At 36.8% G+C, this 18,493-nt stretch overlaps 2 protein-coding genes across 3 annotated transcripts in view; one reads left to right on the top strand and one right to left on the bottom strand.

Annotated features, from left to right (window-relative positions):
• Nucleotides 1–4,378, top strand: part of LOC127808674 (uncharacterized) — a 39,208-nt gene extending 34,830 nt beyond the window's left edge. The window contains exons 8-13 of the mRNA XM_052347240.1: nucleotides 1,098–1,178; nucleotides 1,422–1,520; nucleotides 1,600–1,785; nucleotides 3,173–3,306; nucleotides 3,406–3,462; nucleotides 4,244–4,378. Coding sequence (XP_052203200.1) covers nucleotides 1,098–1,178; nucleotides 1,422–1,520; nucleotides 1,600–1,785; nucleotides 3,173–3,306; nucleotides 3,406–3,436 — 531 coding nt within the window. The 3' untranslated portion in view covers nucleotides 3,437–3,462; nucleotides 4,244–4,378. The remainder of the gene's footprint in view (nucleotides 1–1,097; nucleotides 1,179–1,421; nucleotides 1,521–1,599; nucleotides 1,786–3,172; nucleotides 3,307–3,405; nucleotides 3,463–4,243) is intronic.
• A 2,741-nt stretch (nucleotides 4,379–7,119) lies between these two features.
• LOC127808213 (uncharacterized protein At3g52155, chloroplastic) lies at nucleotides 7,120–18,329 on the bottom strand. 2 transcript variants are annotated; one of them, XM_052346642.1, is made up of 5 exons: nucleotides 17,738–18,329; nucleotides 14,578–14,650; nucleotides 14,279–14,458; nucleotides 13,843–13,960; nucleotides 7,120–7,458 (listed from the first exon to the last, which is right to left on the bottom strand). In XM_052346642.1, the coding sequence occupies exons 1-5, from the start codon at nucleotides 17,985–17,987 to the stop codon at nucleotides 7,387–7,389; spliced, it is 693 nt and encodes a 230-aa protein (XP_052202602.1). In that variant the 5' UTR covers nucleotides 17,988–18,329; the 3' UTR covers nucleotides 7,120–7,386. The 2 variants fall into 2 exon arrangements, with proteins under 2 accessions (XP_052202602.1, XP_052202601.1); XM_052346641.1 differs by having other exon boundaries at nucleotides 14,578–14,677; nucleotides 17,738–18,328.
• Between the last annotated feature and the right edge of the window lie 164 nt (nucleotides 18,330–18,493).

Genomic DNA, 18,493 nt, shown 5'->3' with positions numbered 1-18,493 from the left:
GTGAAGTCAAAATTACTAGTGAGAGAAGGTGTTGATAACAGATTGCTGTTGCAATCTACAACAACTGACTAATCAGCTAACCGCTTACAGCAACAGCCTAACTAAACAACCATCACTTATAACAATACAACAGCAGTATAAACATTACAACTTTAACAATATAAAGCAACCACACCATAACACAAGAAGGTCCATGACAACTCCTCAAGCATTATATCCTTCCACATACTAATTATATTTGGAAAAGGACATCATGGCTTTATATAGCTTAACCCCCCCCCCCCCCCCCCCCCCCCCCCTTCTTCTATACCTTATCTCATAACCTTTCCACTAAAGAATTTATACATGTTGGGTAGGTGGCTAAAAGATTAGATGGGAATGAGAATAGCAACCTATGAACTAAGACCTTTTAGACAAAATAGAACCCTGGGGGGCGGATGATTTGTCTAGAAGCAAAACTATACATCGGGCTTATCTAAGTAGCATATTTTATACGTCATAACACATGGACTTGAAAATAACATGTATATAGAACACGTGTTGCTGAGATAATGAAGAAGATAGGACTAGTGGACAAATGCGTGAGATGGTAAATATATGTTGGAGATATGAGACAGATTGAAATAAAGGAACCCATGTAACTTTTCCGTTTTAGTTGACATTAAACCCTGGATTGAGTGCAGTGGGAAAAAACAGAGTTGTGTAGCTGTCAACAAGTATGCAACAAGACTTCCTTGTGCTGTGTTTTCTTACCTCTTTCACTCTTAAGATTATTGCATCTTTGTCCTACTGTACTAATCTGTCCAATTTGTTGTCTGGAAAACCAAAAGAAAATTTTCTCATGAGCTAACAACCATGTTAAATATTGAGTGTATATTTGCCCAAGACTATGGTTCAAAAACAGCTATACCACTGTTTCTTTATTATCATCAGGATCTTGATATTTGATTATTACTCAAAAATTTCTACTTGGTTGCAAAATCCTATTTCTCCGAGCAATTATTATAATATGGTTAAAACAAGGTTTGGGTAGTTTTTACTGGAATTATTGTATTCCCTTTTTCATATAGTGTGATTTCTATTTTCCTTCTTTCCAGGTTAAGGTGGCTGTACAGTACATGCGACGGGTTATTCAGAAGAAGGCAAAATTTGATATCATGGACCTTAATTGCTTACAGGTTTACATGTGCTCATTCTTGTGAAAGATGACTTTGTCCTTTCTGTTTTTAAATCCTTTCAGGCTTTTGTTTGTTTGCAGGAAGACTTTTATTGTGAATTTAAATCATTTGAGGCCCTGCAATCACACAGGATAAAAAAAGTCTATTCTTTTGCATCTTTCTCCTGCATAACATGTAAATTTTTAGTGAATATTTCAGCCATTTTGAATTTCTATATTTTCTTTTTGGGGATAATTTGTGCAGGTTGCACCCAAAACATTTATTCCTGCTTTATTTGGACATGCTAATGATGACAAATTCGTTCAATCTCGCCACTCTGACCTCATCTTTAAGTCGTATGCGGTACTTACATTTCAATGATCTGACAGTTACCCTTTATGCTCATATGGTGATTTAGTTATCATTATTTCCTATTGTGTAGGGGGATAAAAATATAATAAAATTTGATGGTGATCACAACTCTTCTCGACCACAATTTTATTATGAATCAGTATCCATTTTCTTCTACAACATCCTTCGTCCTCCTCAACTTTCTTCTTCTTATTCAAGTAACACTGAGAAATACCATGATTTGGGGGACCTGAAAGTTGATGCTGGTGTGGATGAGGTAATTTGTATTAAACTGTCTTAAAATTTAACTTTGCCTGTGATAGATTTACTAAATATGGCTCTCACTTTCATTTGTTTAAGATTCAATAAGTCTTTCTTTTTCTCCAAGCTTTGTGATTGACACTCAAGTTTTTGAAACAATGAACTTCTGAGGGAGAGGGGCTGGGATCATATTGTATTTTAGCACAATTAATGGAGTTTAACACGAGGGGTTGGGAATTGAATTGGGTTTGTGAAAATTTTGACTAGTATACAAAATCAAAACATGAAGAATAGAGAATGATGGAAGTGTAAGAAGACAAAGAGCAAACACAATGATTTATAGTGGTGCGGCTTATCCCAAATCTATGTCCCCTCCTTTACCTCCAACTAGAGATTTCAATCCACTATCTTGAAACCAAAGATATAACCACTCATTGATCCAATGCTACCTCACCTGCAAGAGTTTTCCTATCACAAAAACTCTCAGTGAGCTAGTCAGTACACTGCTAGCTCACCTACAAGAATCCCCCAATAAATCCTCACACTTATAATGAGGAATTTGTTACAGACAAGGGATCTCTCTAGAGATCAAATGTACAAACAAAAGCTCTCTGGATGAATGCAAAACAATAAAGCTCTGAAATACTCTCAATTCTCAATGTAGATAAAAAAACTTGTAGGCACACACTTTCAATGTTTGAATGAAGTGCAAAGTTGAGAGTACTTTGTTCTTCTTTTGTTGTACTATCTTCTCTTCAATATTGGGGTCAACTGAAGCTCCAGACTGTCTGATCCTTGCACGACTTCAATGAGCTTGTCCATCTACTGCTCTGTACTTATTTACATTTACTGATATTCAAGTAACTGTCCTCATTTTTTTTTTGTAAATCAGGAAGTAACCCCACTCCCAAAATAAAAATATCAAAATTTCAAAATTCTTAAGAATAAAAAGTTAGTTTGGTTCTTGGTTCAAATTTACGAGCTCCTACAATTTTGCTTATTTTTGTCTTCAAGATGTGAGGTCACGGGTTTCCAAAGAATTCACTAAAAGTTGTTTTAAGATAAATCCATACTAAATAATGAAAATAGGGAAATTATTTTCAAAAAAATGAAATAATTTTCTTGTACCTCCAATTATTTGGGCCAATCTTCCAAACTTAAAAAAAAATTCTAGACCTTGACTATCAGATATACTAAAATTTCAAATATCTCCCTATTTTGTTGTTTCATTGGTATTTCATTTTTTCACAGTATGTTTTGGCATATATCAAAATCAAACTAACTGGCCATGAATCATGGATGCTACCTTTTTCCAATTTTCACTAGCTACATGTTATATGCTGTTTTTTTTCTTCCTTTTTCTGTACCGTTGGAAATTACTAGTCATCTTTTTCTTTATTCAGAATCTTCTGTATGAAATAATTGCTGGTCTTCAAACTGTGGGTACTGATGCCGCAAGTTCATCATCCGTGCCACGGTGCATTTCAACCACAAAGTCTGTCAATGAGCTTCTTCTGATGTTGCTCCAGTTACAAGTGTAAACATATGATCTCTCCTAGTTTGGTGCCCTTTTTCTTCTGTCATAATTTCACTATAAATAATACTGTTACCACTTTATTGTTAATGATAATTACAGGATTCAATTGTCAATGAAGCTACTGACCTAAATGGTTATGGTCCATCAGAAGTACAGGTGATTTGGTGAACAGTAATCAATTTATTCAGTTCTTTCTCTATCTCATTAAGCAGGCTATAATTTTCAAAATGGAGTGGAGGTCCATTGAATTTAGCCTTACTTCAGGGGACGTATATGTAATTTACCCTTTTTTTAAATAATGTTAGAAATAAGGCATAAGAGGAGCACAGAGATAAAAGATAAAGGGCCGAAATAACAAAGAAAGAATAAATACCAAAGGAGAATAGGATCACTGATTGAAGGTTGTTCTATTATGACTATAAGGTGACAGGTTCAAATTTTTGAAATACTACTTGCAACTTATCCAAATTAAGCTATCATATTCCCACAAATTAAGGTTGTCAACTGGAATTTACAGTATGCTTTGATTCTGGCAATGGTTGGGGCTCCGAACCAGCAGTTTGTCCATACTTGCTTAACAAAAACTACTAGTATGATTCCTCATAAATAAAAGTAGACTATATTCATTGGGGTTATCCTTAGGTGTTGAAAGAAAACCAAAATGAACCTGGATTAAGATAATAAAAAATACATAGGTCATTTTGTTCTGAACGGGACTGCGGCTCTTAATAGAGCAGTATGGAGAAAGAGGATCCATGCAGCCGATCTCAAATAACCATAGCTAAGAGAGAGGTGTGCTAATACCATCTACCTTTGATATAGTGTACATGGAAGTTCATTGTTAGGGGCCTTGGTGTAGAAACATAACCCATGCCTCGGACCTTCAATGTGGAGTAAAATTATTGTTTGTTTATTATCTGCATTTTGCTGGTTTCAGGACAAGCTAATCAGCCAGAATGAAGAATGTTGTTCGTATACAAGTTCAAATAGAGAGAGTTGGGCAAGATGCTCATCTCTGGGAAGCATTGATGAACCTTCATCAGATTTCCTAGCTGCTGACGAAAGCCATGAGGTCTCTCTCTCTCTCTCTCTCTCTCTCTCTCTCTATATATATATATATATATATGTAACCCTTTTGACATCCAGTAAGCTGTGATTTTGGTTGCCAAAGTTAAGAGACTATTGAGTTCACCAACATGGATGTTAATGTTAGGGTTCTGCGCAAAAGCATATGACCTGTAGGTAGTTCGCAGTGGGGCCTTACCGACTCTGATCCGTGAGTTTGTTTCTTGTGCTCGGTCTAAGAATGTTATTTTAACATGATTGTCTTTGCCTTGTCTAACCTGGATATTAAGTAAACATGATCCAAAATCTGTATGGTTACCCCTTGAGTTGATCTACTAGACCGGTTCAGATGAAAAGTGTGAACCCCTCCCCCTTATTCAATTATTAATCCCATTCGATCACTGCTTGTTTAGACCCAAGCTGCACAGAACTTTGATCGAAATGCATCCTTTGAAAAAACATGAACACCCCCAAACCCCTACCCCTCAAAAATATGATAAAAATAAAAAAATAAAGTAAGTTCTCAGCTGTATCTACTTTATAGTTTTGTTTTTAAGCTTCTATTTACCATGTCTGCATCATCGGTTTTACCAATTTTTCAAGTTTTATCACATGTAACTCATCTCTGGCATACTGTTGGCAAACGTAGTTTATGATAGCTTACTTGCACAATTATGTGTCTTCTACTTCAGCGATATGCATTATGTCTTTCGGCTTTGTTTCTGATATTACTTGACTAGCAATTTATTCCTATTTCTACTAATTCTAGACCATTATGAAAGTTCTTGCCACGCCTCTCCGAAACACTCAACGTGCACCGCTGGAGCTGACTCAACAGGAGAAAATGAAGAAGAAGAAGAAGAAGAAAGTTCAAACAGATTCAAAGAAACCCAAAAGCGATAAGCTTCAAAAACTCGAAGCCTTTGGCCAACGGCTCCGTCATTGTTTTTTGAAGCGAGTTAACCATAGAAGGCATCAGTCATCATGACCTCTCAGAGAAAAGGCCCAACGCTGAGTTAATACTGTAATTGAATCATTTGTCATGTTAGTTCCGTCATTTCCTTATCATTTCTCGAAGTTGCACCATTTATGGAAGGATTGGCACTGGTCCGGTGTGATCATCGTTCAGCAAGTATGGGCTTTATTTGAAATAGAAGTGGTTTTAGACCTTTTTGGAGGAGGAAGAATTTGGGTCTTCGATTTGGGACCAATATGGCTTCTCGTTCCTAATCTGATCTCCGTGCTGCCGGGTCAAGCCATTCCGTGGTGGACCGTAAGTCAGGCATTTAATCCCGCCAAAATCATCAGATGTTCAATCCGGAAATTCATTTGAGGCTTTTTCTAAAATATACCACCAAATTGTTTATTTGGGAAATTAGTTGTATATAAACTCTTAAAAAGCTTCTGTTGAACTGAACTTGCTTGCATCATGAAATCGCTAGAATTGGAATCAGAAGGTTGCACCAAAATTTATCATTTCTTGGAACTTTGTAAAAGAATTGGGACGTTTGATGACTCGAATCTTCTTGGCAAAATTCTTCATGAGAGTTTCTGGATCAACTTACTAGCCCCTTATTTAGATTATTCTTTTTTTATTTTTTTCATCTTATCTGAACTACAACTCCTCCAGCACTTTCCAACCATAATTAAAACAGTAATACCTCTCTGCACTTGAGAAATTAGTAATATATTTACAAAGAATTAATGACATAGGAGTGAACAAATAGCATTGCTGTCATTGAAATTCGATGTTTTCATTGTCAAAAACGTGTACTCACCAACGCCATCTCTGTCTTGTTAAGCTTGATTCAAGTATGTGGTGCATAGATAAGCACCATCTCTCCTTCAGCATATATAGCACCCATTTCGTCCAATGCCATTTCCGCGACCTCTCACTCACCTTTAGAGACTCAGGCTATTGAACTGTCTATCACGGCGTCCAGATTTAGGTGTACGTTAGCTTATGACGACGACAAGAGACTGATTCACCAAGCTTCTCGCTGGGGCATATTCCATGGTAGCCTTGTCCAATAGTGGGTTTTGCTGGGTCAATGTTACTTTGAGATCTTCATAATGTACTACTATATATTTATGAGTCGGATTTAAAAAACTTATTCATGTCCCTGCCCGGGTTTAACTTAAAACTTGTATGACCTTTGTCTTCTTCCTGGGAAACAGTCGCAAAGAATAACAAACCACTGCCATAAACTGCAACGAAGGCTATTATAGGCAGGAGAGAGAAAACCAATAACAGGAGAGATCTCAGGCACCACTTTAAGCAACCCTTCATTGGTACTATGCCTCTGGCTACACAAATAAGGCATATTCTCGAGAAAATGTATACAAATGCTAATCTCCAAATAACCAATATGCGCTTACAAAACAATAAAACCAGATAGAGTTTTAACTTCGGAAATGCTATTTGAACACTTCATTTTGACACTTAATTTAACACTTATTGTATATCATGGCTACACAAAAAATGTCAAAATTGAGCGTGCATGTCACATTCCATTTTAACTTTGAGCTTTCCCAAGATCATCTACCCTTATGAAGGAAATTAATACTATTTTTGTAAGGAAGCACATTAACCATTGATGCAACATTACATAACCAAATTTAATCAACTTCCTCTTTAATGGGTTATCTACTGATTTCTGCAATTGTGACTATGTCGCTTTGTGTTTTTAAGCCATAATAAGAAAGAAAGAAAATGAACGAAAAAGCTTTACAAATAATATGTGCTTCTTTTTCTTTTTCTTTTTTTTTTTGCAAAACTGAAAATGATACAGTTATAAGCGCAAAATGTAACTTCTTATGCAAACCATCCACAGTTTGGGCAGCATATTGCAGTCACGGGGACGTCAAGTTGTGAAAGCAACTTGGTTCACCAACCTCTGGATCCAACGCCTGCAACACTTCAACTCATCCTAACCAAAATAACACTGATACTTGAAAGTACTAAGAAAAGGCAAGTTGAAATAGATTAAAGAAAATGATGGTATGATCCAGATTCTACTGCACGCTAGAATTTGGCTTCGCAATGCCGAGAACCTTCCACCCACCAAATCCTGCCAACAAAAATGTCTGCAAATGGAAGAAATTAAAAAATTAGGCACAGAAACGGGAAAAATTTAAATGAGATCTTCGGTTCTTTTAAGTATTTCTTTTTATTAGTTATTCTGCCCATAAAATGCAGCCAAGACAGCCTATAGCAAAGGATTTTGATCCGTAGACTATAAATCTTACTTCTTTTTCTTTTACCAAAATGCAACAGTAACCTTTCTTCCTATTCCTCTTTGAAGTTTCCTTCCACTGAAATCTCTCTAACATACAAGGATGGCTGATAATGTGTAATTGTGCACATCACCATCAACGTCAATCAAAATCTAACATATGTTTACTAGTCCTCATATCTCATCACAACACCATATTCATAGAGGAACATTTACCACATTTTCTGTAGCTATGAATTCTATCTTCATTATACGAACTCAAAAGCATTCAAATATTTTAAGACTTCAATGCTAAGGGGCAGTTTAGTTGAGCACATCCATTATTTTTTGGAAAAAAATAATCTAGAGAATAAAAATTGGGACTTACTAAACCTACCTAATAGGATTAAGACTTGATATGATGTCATTTTTGTAATACAAATTTGGACTTTGACCCCACATCATTACTTAGCAGCAGAATTGGATTGGAGGGGACCGGTAACATAGAATTGAAACAACTTATAAATTTGTATAGGGCTATTGAAAACATAGTAAAAGGTCAGTATCTTTCATTTATTTATTCTATTGGTTATCACTACACTTTTCCATTAGGTATCTCATTAAGTGGCTAGCTTCCATTGTTGACTTACCAAGCATAAAATGAAATTGGTTTTCAAAGACCTTAGCTTCTTCCTTAACCTTTGCTCAATTACCCTCCCTCAAAATTTCATAATGTGACTTATTAGCTTGATCTCTCTAATATTTTCGCAACTTTAAACATCTCCTTTATTCTTATAAATAGGCAGTAAAATACTTTTTATCCACTTCTTCAACACCCTTTTTATTTCAAGATCACATTAAATAACTTCATTAACCAAAAAAATGCCCTCTTCTTCCATACATTTCCATGTTTCTATTAGGATATTATCTAATTCAACTGTTTTGTTATTCTCCATCTTTTTCAATGCTTACAAAACATGCTCTTATCTCCATCAGAGTACTAAGATGCCCCACTGATATTTCTCCACCTTCACTAAATAATTTTGAAAAATACTTATTTCTTCTCTCATTCATACCCTCCTCTTTTACTAGCCTAGTACCTCTTGATTTTCATCTTTACGCATTTCACTTAGTTGAAATATGTCGTTTTTTCATTCTCTTGCTTTACCTATTTTTGTATGTATATTCTTTCCCAATCTTCTTGTGTCAGGTCATCACACTATCATCATCAACTGCACCTTATCCTTAATCAAGTTCAAGTTGAGGTAAGTGTATGGCATTCATAATGTCAATTAACTTCCAAAAGTCATTTTTTTTTATAAGGACTTCTAAAGGCCATGTTGACAATATAAACTATGTGCCAAAATTTTACATTGGATGCCCTTCTTGATGTAACCCTCGAGGAAGGGAATAATAAGATAAAGTTCCAAAACTATCTTCATATAGAAAAGTTTCATGAGATGATTGTGAACAAAGATAATGATAAGGTTATGTTCCATTACAAAGTTGATATTGTGAAACCAACCAGTACAATATGAAAACACAAACAAATTTTGTGTCAAGTCATTGGTATAAATTTTTATAAGCTTATGATTTTGCCTTAATAACAATCTTCTTTGCTTCCTTTTTTGCAAAATATAACTTTCCAGTTTTCTTCATTAAGGCATGCATATGAAGTCTTAAAGCATCCTCTATTAGTTTTGATTTTCTTGTGCCTCCTCATTCCACCACCAAGATTTTTTTTGGTGTAGGGTTTTCCCTTCAACTCTCCTAAAACTACTTTTGTCGTATTTCAAATAACAGTATCCATCTTATTCCAGATTCGGTTAGTGATAGGGATTGATTTATCTTGTTTTTATTTCTCTTGTTTTGACTTATCATTACTATTTAGATGATAATAGTTGTACTTGATTTAGAGATTAGAATCATATTTTGATATTGTTTCCTGTTTTGATTTAAAAGATTAGGATTTATTTCTTATCTTGCTATTTCGATTTGTTTTCATTTTTGTTAGATAATTATAGATATTATAGGATTTGCATTGGAATCATGTTAGGATTTAGATTCCTAATCATACTATAGTTAGGTTTACTTATACCATATAAATAAGGCTCATGATGTAACTTTTAATTCAGCTCTTGATTATTGAATACATTGGTATTGATTTCTTCTCTTGGCTATTCTTTCTCTTCTCTTCTTTTCTTCTCTCTCTTGGCTTTACTTCTTCTTCTTCTTCTTAATCTCTTCTCTTTCATCCCTACTTTCTGGAATCCTTCATTGCTGTCTGATAAAACCTTTACACAATTGATTGAATTTTTGTTCTAAAACAGTAGGAATTCCTCAATTTCAGTAGCCTCAGCAATGGATATAAATGAATACAATGAAAGAAGACAAAAACAGGCCTATTTGATGTTGAAGATATTGATGTCTAATTGTTTTGATGTTATTTAGCAGTAGCGTTGATGCACTGTGTGTGCTGATTGTAGGTGGTTAGTTGCAGAAAGTTAAGTGTTACGTTTTTGCGCGCTTTATTAGAATTGTATGAGAGCTGACAGTATATAAGTCAGCTCTCCTCGTTATGTACATTGGCTATTATTCATTTTGTTCTGATTTTAATCTAAGTGCACCTGAGGTATTTTTCTACCTTTTGTTCTCGTTCTCTCCATTGTGAAGCTCTCGCTTCATGGTATCAGAGCCAAAGACTTACGTCAATGGCATCGCACGATTCAGCCTCGTCCAATCCTCCTCAATCTGCTTCAACATTGTCTGTTGCTACTCAGTCGGATTTTACGACAGTAGCAAAGGCTTTTAGTTTTGTTCCAACGAAACTCAATTCCAGTAATTATCTCTACTGGAAGGCGCAGATCATGGCTACTATTCGTGCAATTGATCTGATACAGTTCGTTGACAGAACTGCTCTACCGCCTATGTATCTATACTCCAATCAAGGAGAACAGCAGGCTGTTAATTCGGATTATCTTGGCTGGATTCGATCTGATCAGCTTCTGTTAGGCTGGTTATTCTCAACGATTGATAAGGAAGTCCTAGGCCGGGTAATACATTGTGAAAGCTCATCAAAGGTATGGTCCTTTCTGGAGCATTTATATTCTCAACAAATCGTTGCTCGTTCATTCCAGCTTAAACAGCAACTTAGATCAGTAAAGAAGAATGATCTATCAGTGAATGATTATCTTTTGAAAATTAAGACTATAGGACATTCCTTAGCTGCTATTGGTGATCCGATTAGTGACAAAGACTTGCTAATGGCGATATTGAATGGATTAGGTGATGACTAAAATAATGTCATAGGTCTGATCACGTATCAAATGGATGAGATCAACATAGATAAGGTGCAGTATCTTCTATTGATGCACGAGCAGAGGTTGTCGACTAAGAATGTTTCTCAGGTATCTACTATAAATAATTTTGAGAATGCTACGATGTCAGTGAATTTTGCATCTCAAACAACCAGAGGAGGTAGGAATTCCACTGGATTTCGAGGAGGTAATTACAGAGGAGGAAATAATCGAGGTCGAGGCAGATCCTCCGGTAAACGATTTTATTTTCCAATTGTGTGGCAAACCAGGACATTTTGCTAATCGTTGTTATCATAGGTTTGACAGAAACTTCCAGCGAAGTTTTAATTCATTTGGTAAAGAAGGTGGCGGCACATCTCAGTTCAACTCTCAGGCTTTCATAGCTTCTTCTTAGGAGTCTATCAGAGGTTACTTGACTAATTTAGAGTTTCAGTCTGGGACTTCCTATGGACATGTTTCACAACCTCCTTTTGACTCCAGACCTCCTTTTGACTCCAGTTCTCAGTACTCTCAGCATTATCCTCATTCTAATCAATTTGGTGATTCATCTTGGTGCGTAAACTCAGGTGCTACAAACCACATCACTTCAAGCTTAAACAATCTTTCTCTTCACTCTCCTTACAATGGCACAGATAAGGTAGCTGTTGGTAATGGTAAGACTCTTCCAATCTCAAATGTTGGTCTTACTCAAATGCTTACTCATACAACTCCTATTCCCATTCTTTCATTACTAAATGTCTTGCATGTGCCTAAAATGACTAAAAATCTCATTAGTGTGTCTCAATTTACTAATGAAAATAATGTCATTGCTGAATTTCACTCCACTTTTTGTTTGATCAAGGACAAAGAAACGGGTCAGGTGCTATTCCGAGATGTACTTAAAGATGGTCTTTACCAACTTGCACCAGCACTTGCTCGTGCTCAGCCTCGAGGTGTTTCTTCTTCTTCTACAATCAGCAATTGCTCTGTTGTTACCTCTAAGAGGTCTCCTATCTCATTTGTTTCAGTATGTCCAGTTAATTGTTGTAATAGACAAAAACTGTCTTCGTCTGGCCTACAGTCATCGTGTAATAACAATAGAGTTTGCAAACAGTGGCATGATAGGCTAGGTCATCCTACTTTACATGTATTGAAACACGTTCTCAATAAAATACATGTTTCATGTCATTCTAACAATCTGTCTTTTTGTGATTCCTGCAAATTAGGTAAACTACATCAACTTTCTTTTGCTTCTTGTCAAATCACAGCAAAGCATCCTCTAGAAATAGTGTATTTAGACTTGTGGGGTCCATCTCCAATTCTGTCCACTGAGGGATATCAATACTATATAGTTTTTGTGGATGCTTTTACTCGTTACACATGGCTGTATCCTATTAGACAAAAATCTAACATGTTAAATGTCTTCAAGACCTTTCATAAATTTGCTGAGCTACAGTATAGTTCCAAACTTCGTGCTCTTCATATAGACAATGGGAGAGAATTTAAAGCCTTACTGTCATATCTTGCTTCTTATGGTATTCAACCTAGATTTTCTTATCCCTATACACACCAGCAAAATGGGATTGCTGAAAAAAAACACAGGCATATTGCTGAAATGGGCTTAACTCTTTTATCTCATGCTAAAATGCCTCTCAAGTTTTGGGTTGAAGCTTTTCAAACAGCTGTCTTTACTATTAATTTGTTACCAGCTGCACCCTTACAGTTTCAAAGTCCCTTTGAAAAACTTTATCACAAATTCCCTAACTATCTTCAATTGCAAACATTTGGTTGTACTTGCTTCTCTTATCTTCGTCCTTATAGCAAGCACAAGTTTAATTTCCATTCCACCAAATGTGTGCAAAAGGTTACAGTCATGTGCATGCTGGGATGTTGAGTATGGAGTCTCATTTGAGGGGGCATGTTGAAGATATTGATGTCTAATTGTTTTGTTGTTATTTAGCTGATGCACTGTGTGTGCTGATTGTAGGTGATTAGTTGCAGAAAGTTAAGTGTTATGTTTTTGCGCGCTTTATTAGAATTGTATGAGAGCTAACAGTATATAAGTCAGCTCTCCTCGTTATGTACATTGGCTATTATTCATTTTGTTCTGATTTTAATCGAAGTGCACCTGAGGTATTTTTCTACCTTTTGTTCTCGTTCTCTCCATTGTGAAGCTCTTGCTTCATTTGAGAGGGCCTCTCTCTCCCACGATTTCTCCAACAAATTTTTCAGATCCTCTCTCTGTCTTTCTCTCCTCCCTTTTATATCTTCTCCTTTGCTCGTTCCAGCCACATGCCCGATTATTCCCTTCTAACTAACTTGTGACTCTTTTACCCTTGAGTCATTTTACTTGGTTGCCCCTGTGGTCCCCACCACTTTTCCCTTCCTTCTTTCTCCTCTAATAAGTTTGTTTAATGGGGGTCCTAACATGTCCCACGTCAGTGAGCCTCTTCTTCTATAGCTCAATCTCTTTTGCCATATACTTTTGTTCTTGAAAATAGTTTTTTTTAACTGTTTAAATCCCACCATCTGATTCTTGTGTTAAGTCAATGGTATAAATTTTCATAAGCTTTTGAGTTTGATTTTCTAACTGCCTTTTTCCCTCCCTTTTTGCCAAAATATGCCTCTTCAAGTTTTTCGTTACGGCATGGTAGGGTTTTATGGCAAGCTCTCTTGGTATTCCTCAGGTAGACATCCCCTCCTTTAAGTAGTAACTGCAAGTTCTACATGGCTTTGTGCACACTTGAATTCTCTGTTGATCAATAATTATTATGAACCATCATATATGTCTACAATTACAGAATTTGTAGCTGCAGAATAGCCCTAACCCCTATAAAATAGAAGCAACTATTGGAAGTTCCATAATACATGTTGAAGTCATTTTGATATAGGAAATATCCAAAGAGGAAAACTTTTGACTAGTCAACAATTGTATGAACAGAGTATGCTTAAGTCTTAACCTCTTCCCAGGATCTTCCAGTAGCTTCCAGCAAAGCAGCATGGCAAGTCTTTAGCTCTATAGAGGTGCCAGAGAGCATTGAGGCTGCCTCTTCCCATCCTCTATTGTGTCCCATGCACCTGTACAGTAAACTCCTTTATCAGTTCCAGATGAACTGTTAACATGTGCCAGTAATGAATTAAGGAGAGGAGAAAAGGACAATAAAAACATTAACACTTCTACAGTCCTAATCAACTCCAACAGAAGTAGATTCTACAACTAAATAAAACAGTATTCTATGGCAAGATGTGACCAGGATCGCAGAGGTCCTATGGTGATGGTTTTCGCTAGTGGACAAAATTAAGCCACATATAGAGGTAATTGTTAAAAAAAAAATGTTGAAATCACTTCTAACTATTTAATGGAGCAAAGAAAGTGTTATGGTCAACAGAACTCACATAACTGTATGTATTTCATCCCTTGAAAATCTGCAGATGGTATGCTGAAGGTGCTCAGCTGTCTGTCCATCCATAGCTGCAATTGAATAAAAGCTTGAGATGAAGTGTACCTCGGCTTCCAGAAATCCTCTCACCTGCTCTTGCATAATTTTAAGCGTTTCTTTTGTCCGAACTGCATCACTGCAGCAAGACACCAGTAGAGAAGCTCCAATCCAGTAAGAAAATATTCACTCCTATACTAGGCAATGTAGCTTCAAGGGGTTGTCAGTGTCAACATAATACTCGTAGAGAATTCCAACCTGGAGAGGATAAGTTCAGGAATCCATCCCAGCTCCTGGAGCTTGTGTGAAATGTCAACAGCATCAGCTTGTCCTGCTTTACTCAAAGGGCGATCATGATCTTTGCAATATAATGAAGGAAATAGGTATAAGGAAGCCTTCCATAATTTACTTTATTGAAACAAATAAACAGCACAGGAAATAAACTTAAGCATTTTTTTCTTGATACATTATCATGATTGTTATTATTTTCACAATTACTATCATTCTCTTTGTTTAAAGTATTATGCAACAAAGATTATTAGCAACTCAAGTACAACCTAAACAAGAAGCATGCTCATTTTTACCCTTAACAATGTCTCTGCTTCATCATAGCAAGTGCAAACATCTGATAGCAAAATAAACACAAATATCTGCCTTTTTCATTCTCTATGCTTTGAATAATAGTATAGAATTGGTTAGGTGGGGTAGCTTTACATAGTTCACAAAATTTTAAATTTTTTCTGTTGCAAGAAATAAACACCATTCTACAGCAAAATTTATAAAAATAGTTTCCATTATTTGTTGTTCATTTTCAATGGAAACAAAGGAAAAGAATAATACCATTTTTGTTTTTCATCATGATACCTTTCCATTTTATAAGCATTTTTTACTTAATGCATAGATTAAAATATTGATTGCATCTAAAAATTTTGAAGGGTACACTTGCAGATTTAGATGAAAGGTGAATAGAAAATTATTGCAGACCATAAATGCGGCAATAATACTTTGAAGATAATTCATAGGGTTGTCTTGTATTAGATGGATGTGTAGATTTTTCCACAAGATACAGTTGAATTCCAGTGTTTGTCTATCAAAACCTCTACAGGGTGAAGGCGTGCAAAATTTTAAATAGGTTTGAGCAAAATTCTTGTAATTATTTTTATAGATCCATTCTGACCATTCAAACACATAACTGTTTTGTTCTGTCACCTGCATAATGCCTTGAAAAGCATAACTAGCAGTGGAGGTTAACAAGGTGAATGCCTATCCCTTGTTCATTTTCATTGTATTTGCTTGTAAGCTAACTTGCCTTCCGACCCAAGTGTATTGTAGATACATTTTTTCATTAATAAAATTTCTTCTGTCTCCTTCAAAATGTGCTATACCTTGTGTTATTTCTTATTACTTGCTTGCTTGTCCCTTTCACTGCTAGGTGTTGGTATCCTTGCAAAGCGGCCTATAACCACAATTGTATGTTCCTGTGAGACTAGGAAGCTATCTCCAAGTAAAAATGGCCAACCATGAGAACATTGATCAGTTAGAGGCAAGGGCAACGTGGGAGTACATGCAAAGCATGCCCAAACTCAACAAATGAGGGTACCTTCTAGGAGTGAGCATCGCCTCTCTGACCCGATCTGCTAATCAAACAAATAATTGACATTAAAGATACAGAAGAGCTCAAAGAGACTGTTAAACATATGAGGAGCGAGATGGACAATCAAGAAACTAAGATAGAGGTACTTGATGATGAGATGAGTAACTTTGGGAATATGAAGGAAGAAACCATTACATGAAGATCCCCAAGGTCGATTGGCTAAGTGACTCACAAGGAACTGGCCCCATGGCACAATATTGACTGTGGGTGTATCTTGGGGTGGAACCAGTTTCTGTCCATAACGATGTGAATATCCCTCTTGAAATATACCAGCACCCATTCATAGATCTAGGGAACTTCTATTGAAAAGAGAGGGCCTCACTGTGTGGAGTTCTAAATTAATCTATCAAAAGATTGTGAATGTCATGTATCGTTCTAGAACGTAAAATTATGACAAGTTAATATGCGCACCCACACAACTTCTCCAAGGAGTAGAAGCAAGTGGAAGAAATGAGCTAAGATGGTAAATCCTAAATTAGAAAAAGCTTCTGAAAGCATAAAGAACTGGGCAAATTGAGGAGATGGGTACACAGGTTCCGAGTTAAGACCAAGGTTTTGTCACGTTAATGTTTGAACAACTTCAATCACAAAAGAGATGCATAAAAAATATGAGGGGCTGGAACAGATCTAAGATGTTAAAGCCTAAATCAGAAAAAGCTTCTGAGAGCATAAAGAACTGGGCAAATTAAGGAGATGGGTTCACAGGTTACAAGTTAGAGACCAAGGTTTCATCACGTAAACATTTGAACAACTTCAATTCTATGCAATCACAAAAGAGACATGCATAAAAAACATGTGGGGCTGGAACAAATCTTCCTTAAATCAGGAACACATCCTAAAAGTTTGAGCCTCCGCCCTATATGAATGTACATTTGGCCTTCCAATGAGGTTTCAAGCGTCGTCATGTTCATCCAGAAGATATGCTGCAACACCTCAGCCACAATTATCGATGGGAAAGGAACATGTTGTCCTCCTGTAGAAGGGTCAAGGTTGCAAAGCATCCACACCGCAAGTACCTAATGGAAGGGGAGAACCACAGTCACAGAGAAAAAGAGATGACTATGGAATCAGCTAGAAAACCTGCAACAGTTCACGGGCAAGATTGGGGAAGAATGTCAAGAAGTCAATACACATTGACTGCATACAACGGGGAGAATCTTAGGGGTCAACCTAGGAACATAGGAGAATGCCTATATTTTCTTATCTTGTGCCACACTCCAGACCTTCATTTTCATAACATATAGAACCTAGTTAGGTTTGTCTTGTGTCAGATGGCCAGGTAGACTTTGTTTGGCATGGGTGCGCGTGAAGCAGTTTGTGCAAATTCTTTGCAATTAATTTTGTAGATCCATTGTAGCTCTTCAAATGTGTCAATGTTTTATCCTGTAACTTTAGTAATCGCTAAGAAACATGTGAAGGAGAGAGTTAGCAACATAAGTCCCTATACTTGTAACTAACTTGACGTCCCACCTAATTGCCTGTCTAGATAATTCCTCCATTAAAAAAAATGTAAATTCGTTTTCCTGAAAGAGTGACCTTTGCAATTACTTGCTTGGGATGCGTTTGTTGGTGTTCTTGAGAGGTGAACTAGGCAGGTTAGCTTGGTGTCACAGAAAAGCGCTACACAGGCCTACAGTAACATGAAATTGATAGATAGGGGAATAGACAACGCGGTCACACAACGGAGGCGGCAAAGTAAATAGCATCGGTTAGAGGGGAAGGGAAGAGGGATGGGTTGGGTTGGATTGGGTGAGATTAAAATACCTCGCAATGAAGGGTTTTCCCAAGAACTCTTTGCATGACGAAGCAGAATGAGGCGCCGCCGAGCAACCGACTCTAAAGGAGCCTGTTCTGATTCCAAACGTGAAGTTTGGCCTTCCGCCACGGTGGTCCCAAATATCAGGGATCCAGAACGGTTCGCGTTGCCTCCGCCGGAGCACTTGATGGTGTCGGACTTTGATGTAATAGAAAAAGTCGGGGGGAGGACGATGGATGGCCAAGATGACAACAGCATCTTTGCTGCCGCTGCGATTTGTTGCTATCAACAGATTTCACAGCAATTCAGATCTGAGAGGTATTCAATTTTTGCTGTATTTTTGTTGGATTCGGTCTTTTGTTTGATGTTTAGGATTGTTGCGAACGGACATTTTAACTCTCACACCCCAGAGCTCACTGTTGCCCAAACTTGTGGGTCATTCTTCTCTACCATTTTGTTCTTCTATGTGCCTGAAACTTGAGATTGCAAAACTGAAACTCCGGCTACGAACCCTGTAATTTTATTTGAAGAATCTGAATTTGATATTGTCTTAATTAATCGACTGGTTTTGGGTTGGGGGGGGGGGGGGGGGGGGGGGGGAGAGAGAATTGATGGGTCTAGCCCAGGCGTGCGCGTAAACTCATTAACGAGCGTGGCCCTGCCTGAATGGACAGGCAAAACAAAGATGAGGCAAGTGTACTAGTTCGCTTCGCTTGCTGATTAGTGATTACATCTTAAAAAGAAAAGGCCAAAAATCAAATTAA

The sequence above is a fragment of the Diospyros lotus genome, chromosome 8, assembly GCF_014633365.1.
Source record: "Diospyros lotus cultivar Yz01 chromosome 8, ASM1463336v1, whole genome shotgun sequence".
NCBI lineage: Eukaryota > Viridiplantae > Streptophyta > Magnoliopsida > Ericales > Ebenaceae > Diospyros > Diospyros lotus.
The sequence above is the reverse complement of the archived record's forward strand: the minus strand, read 5'-3'. Positions and strand labels throughout refer to the sequence as shown.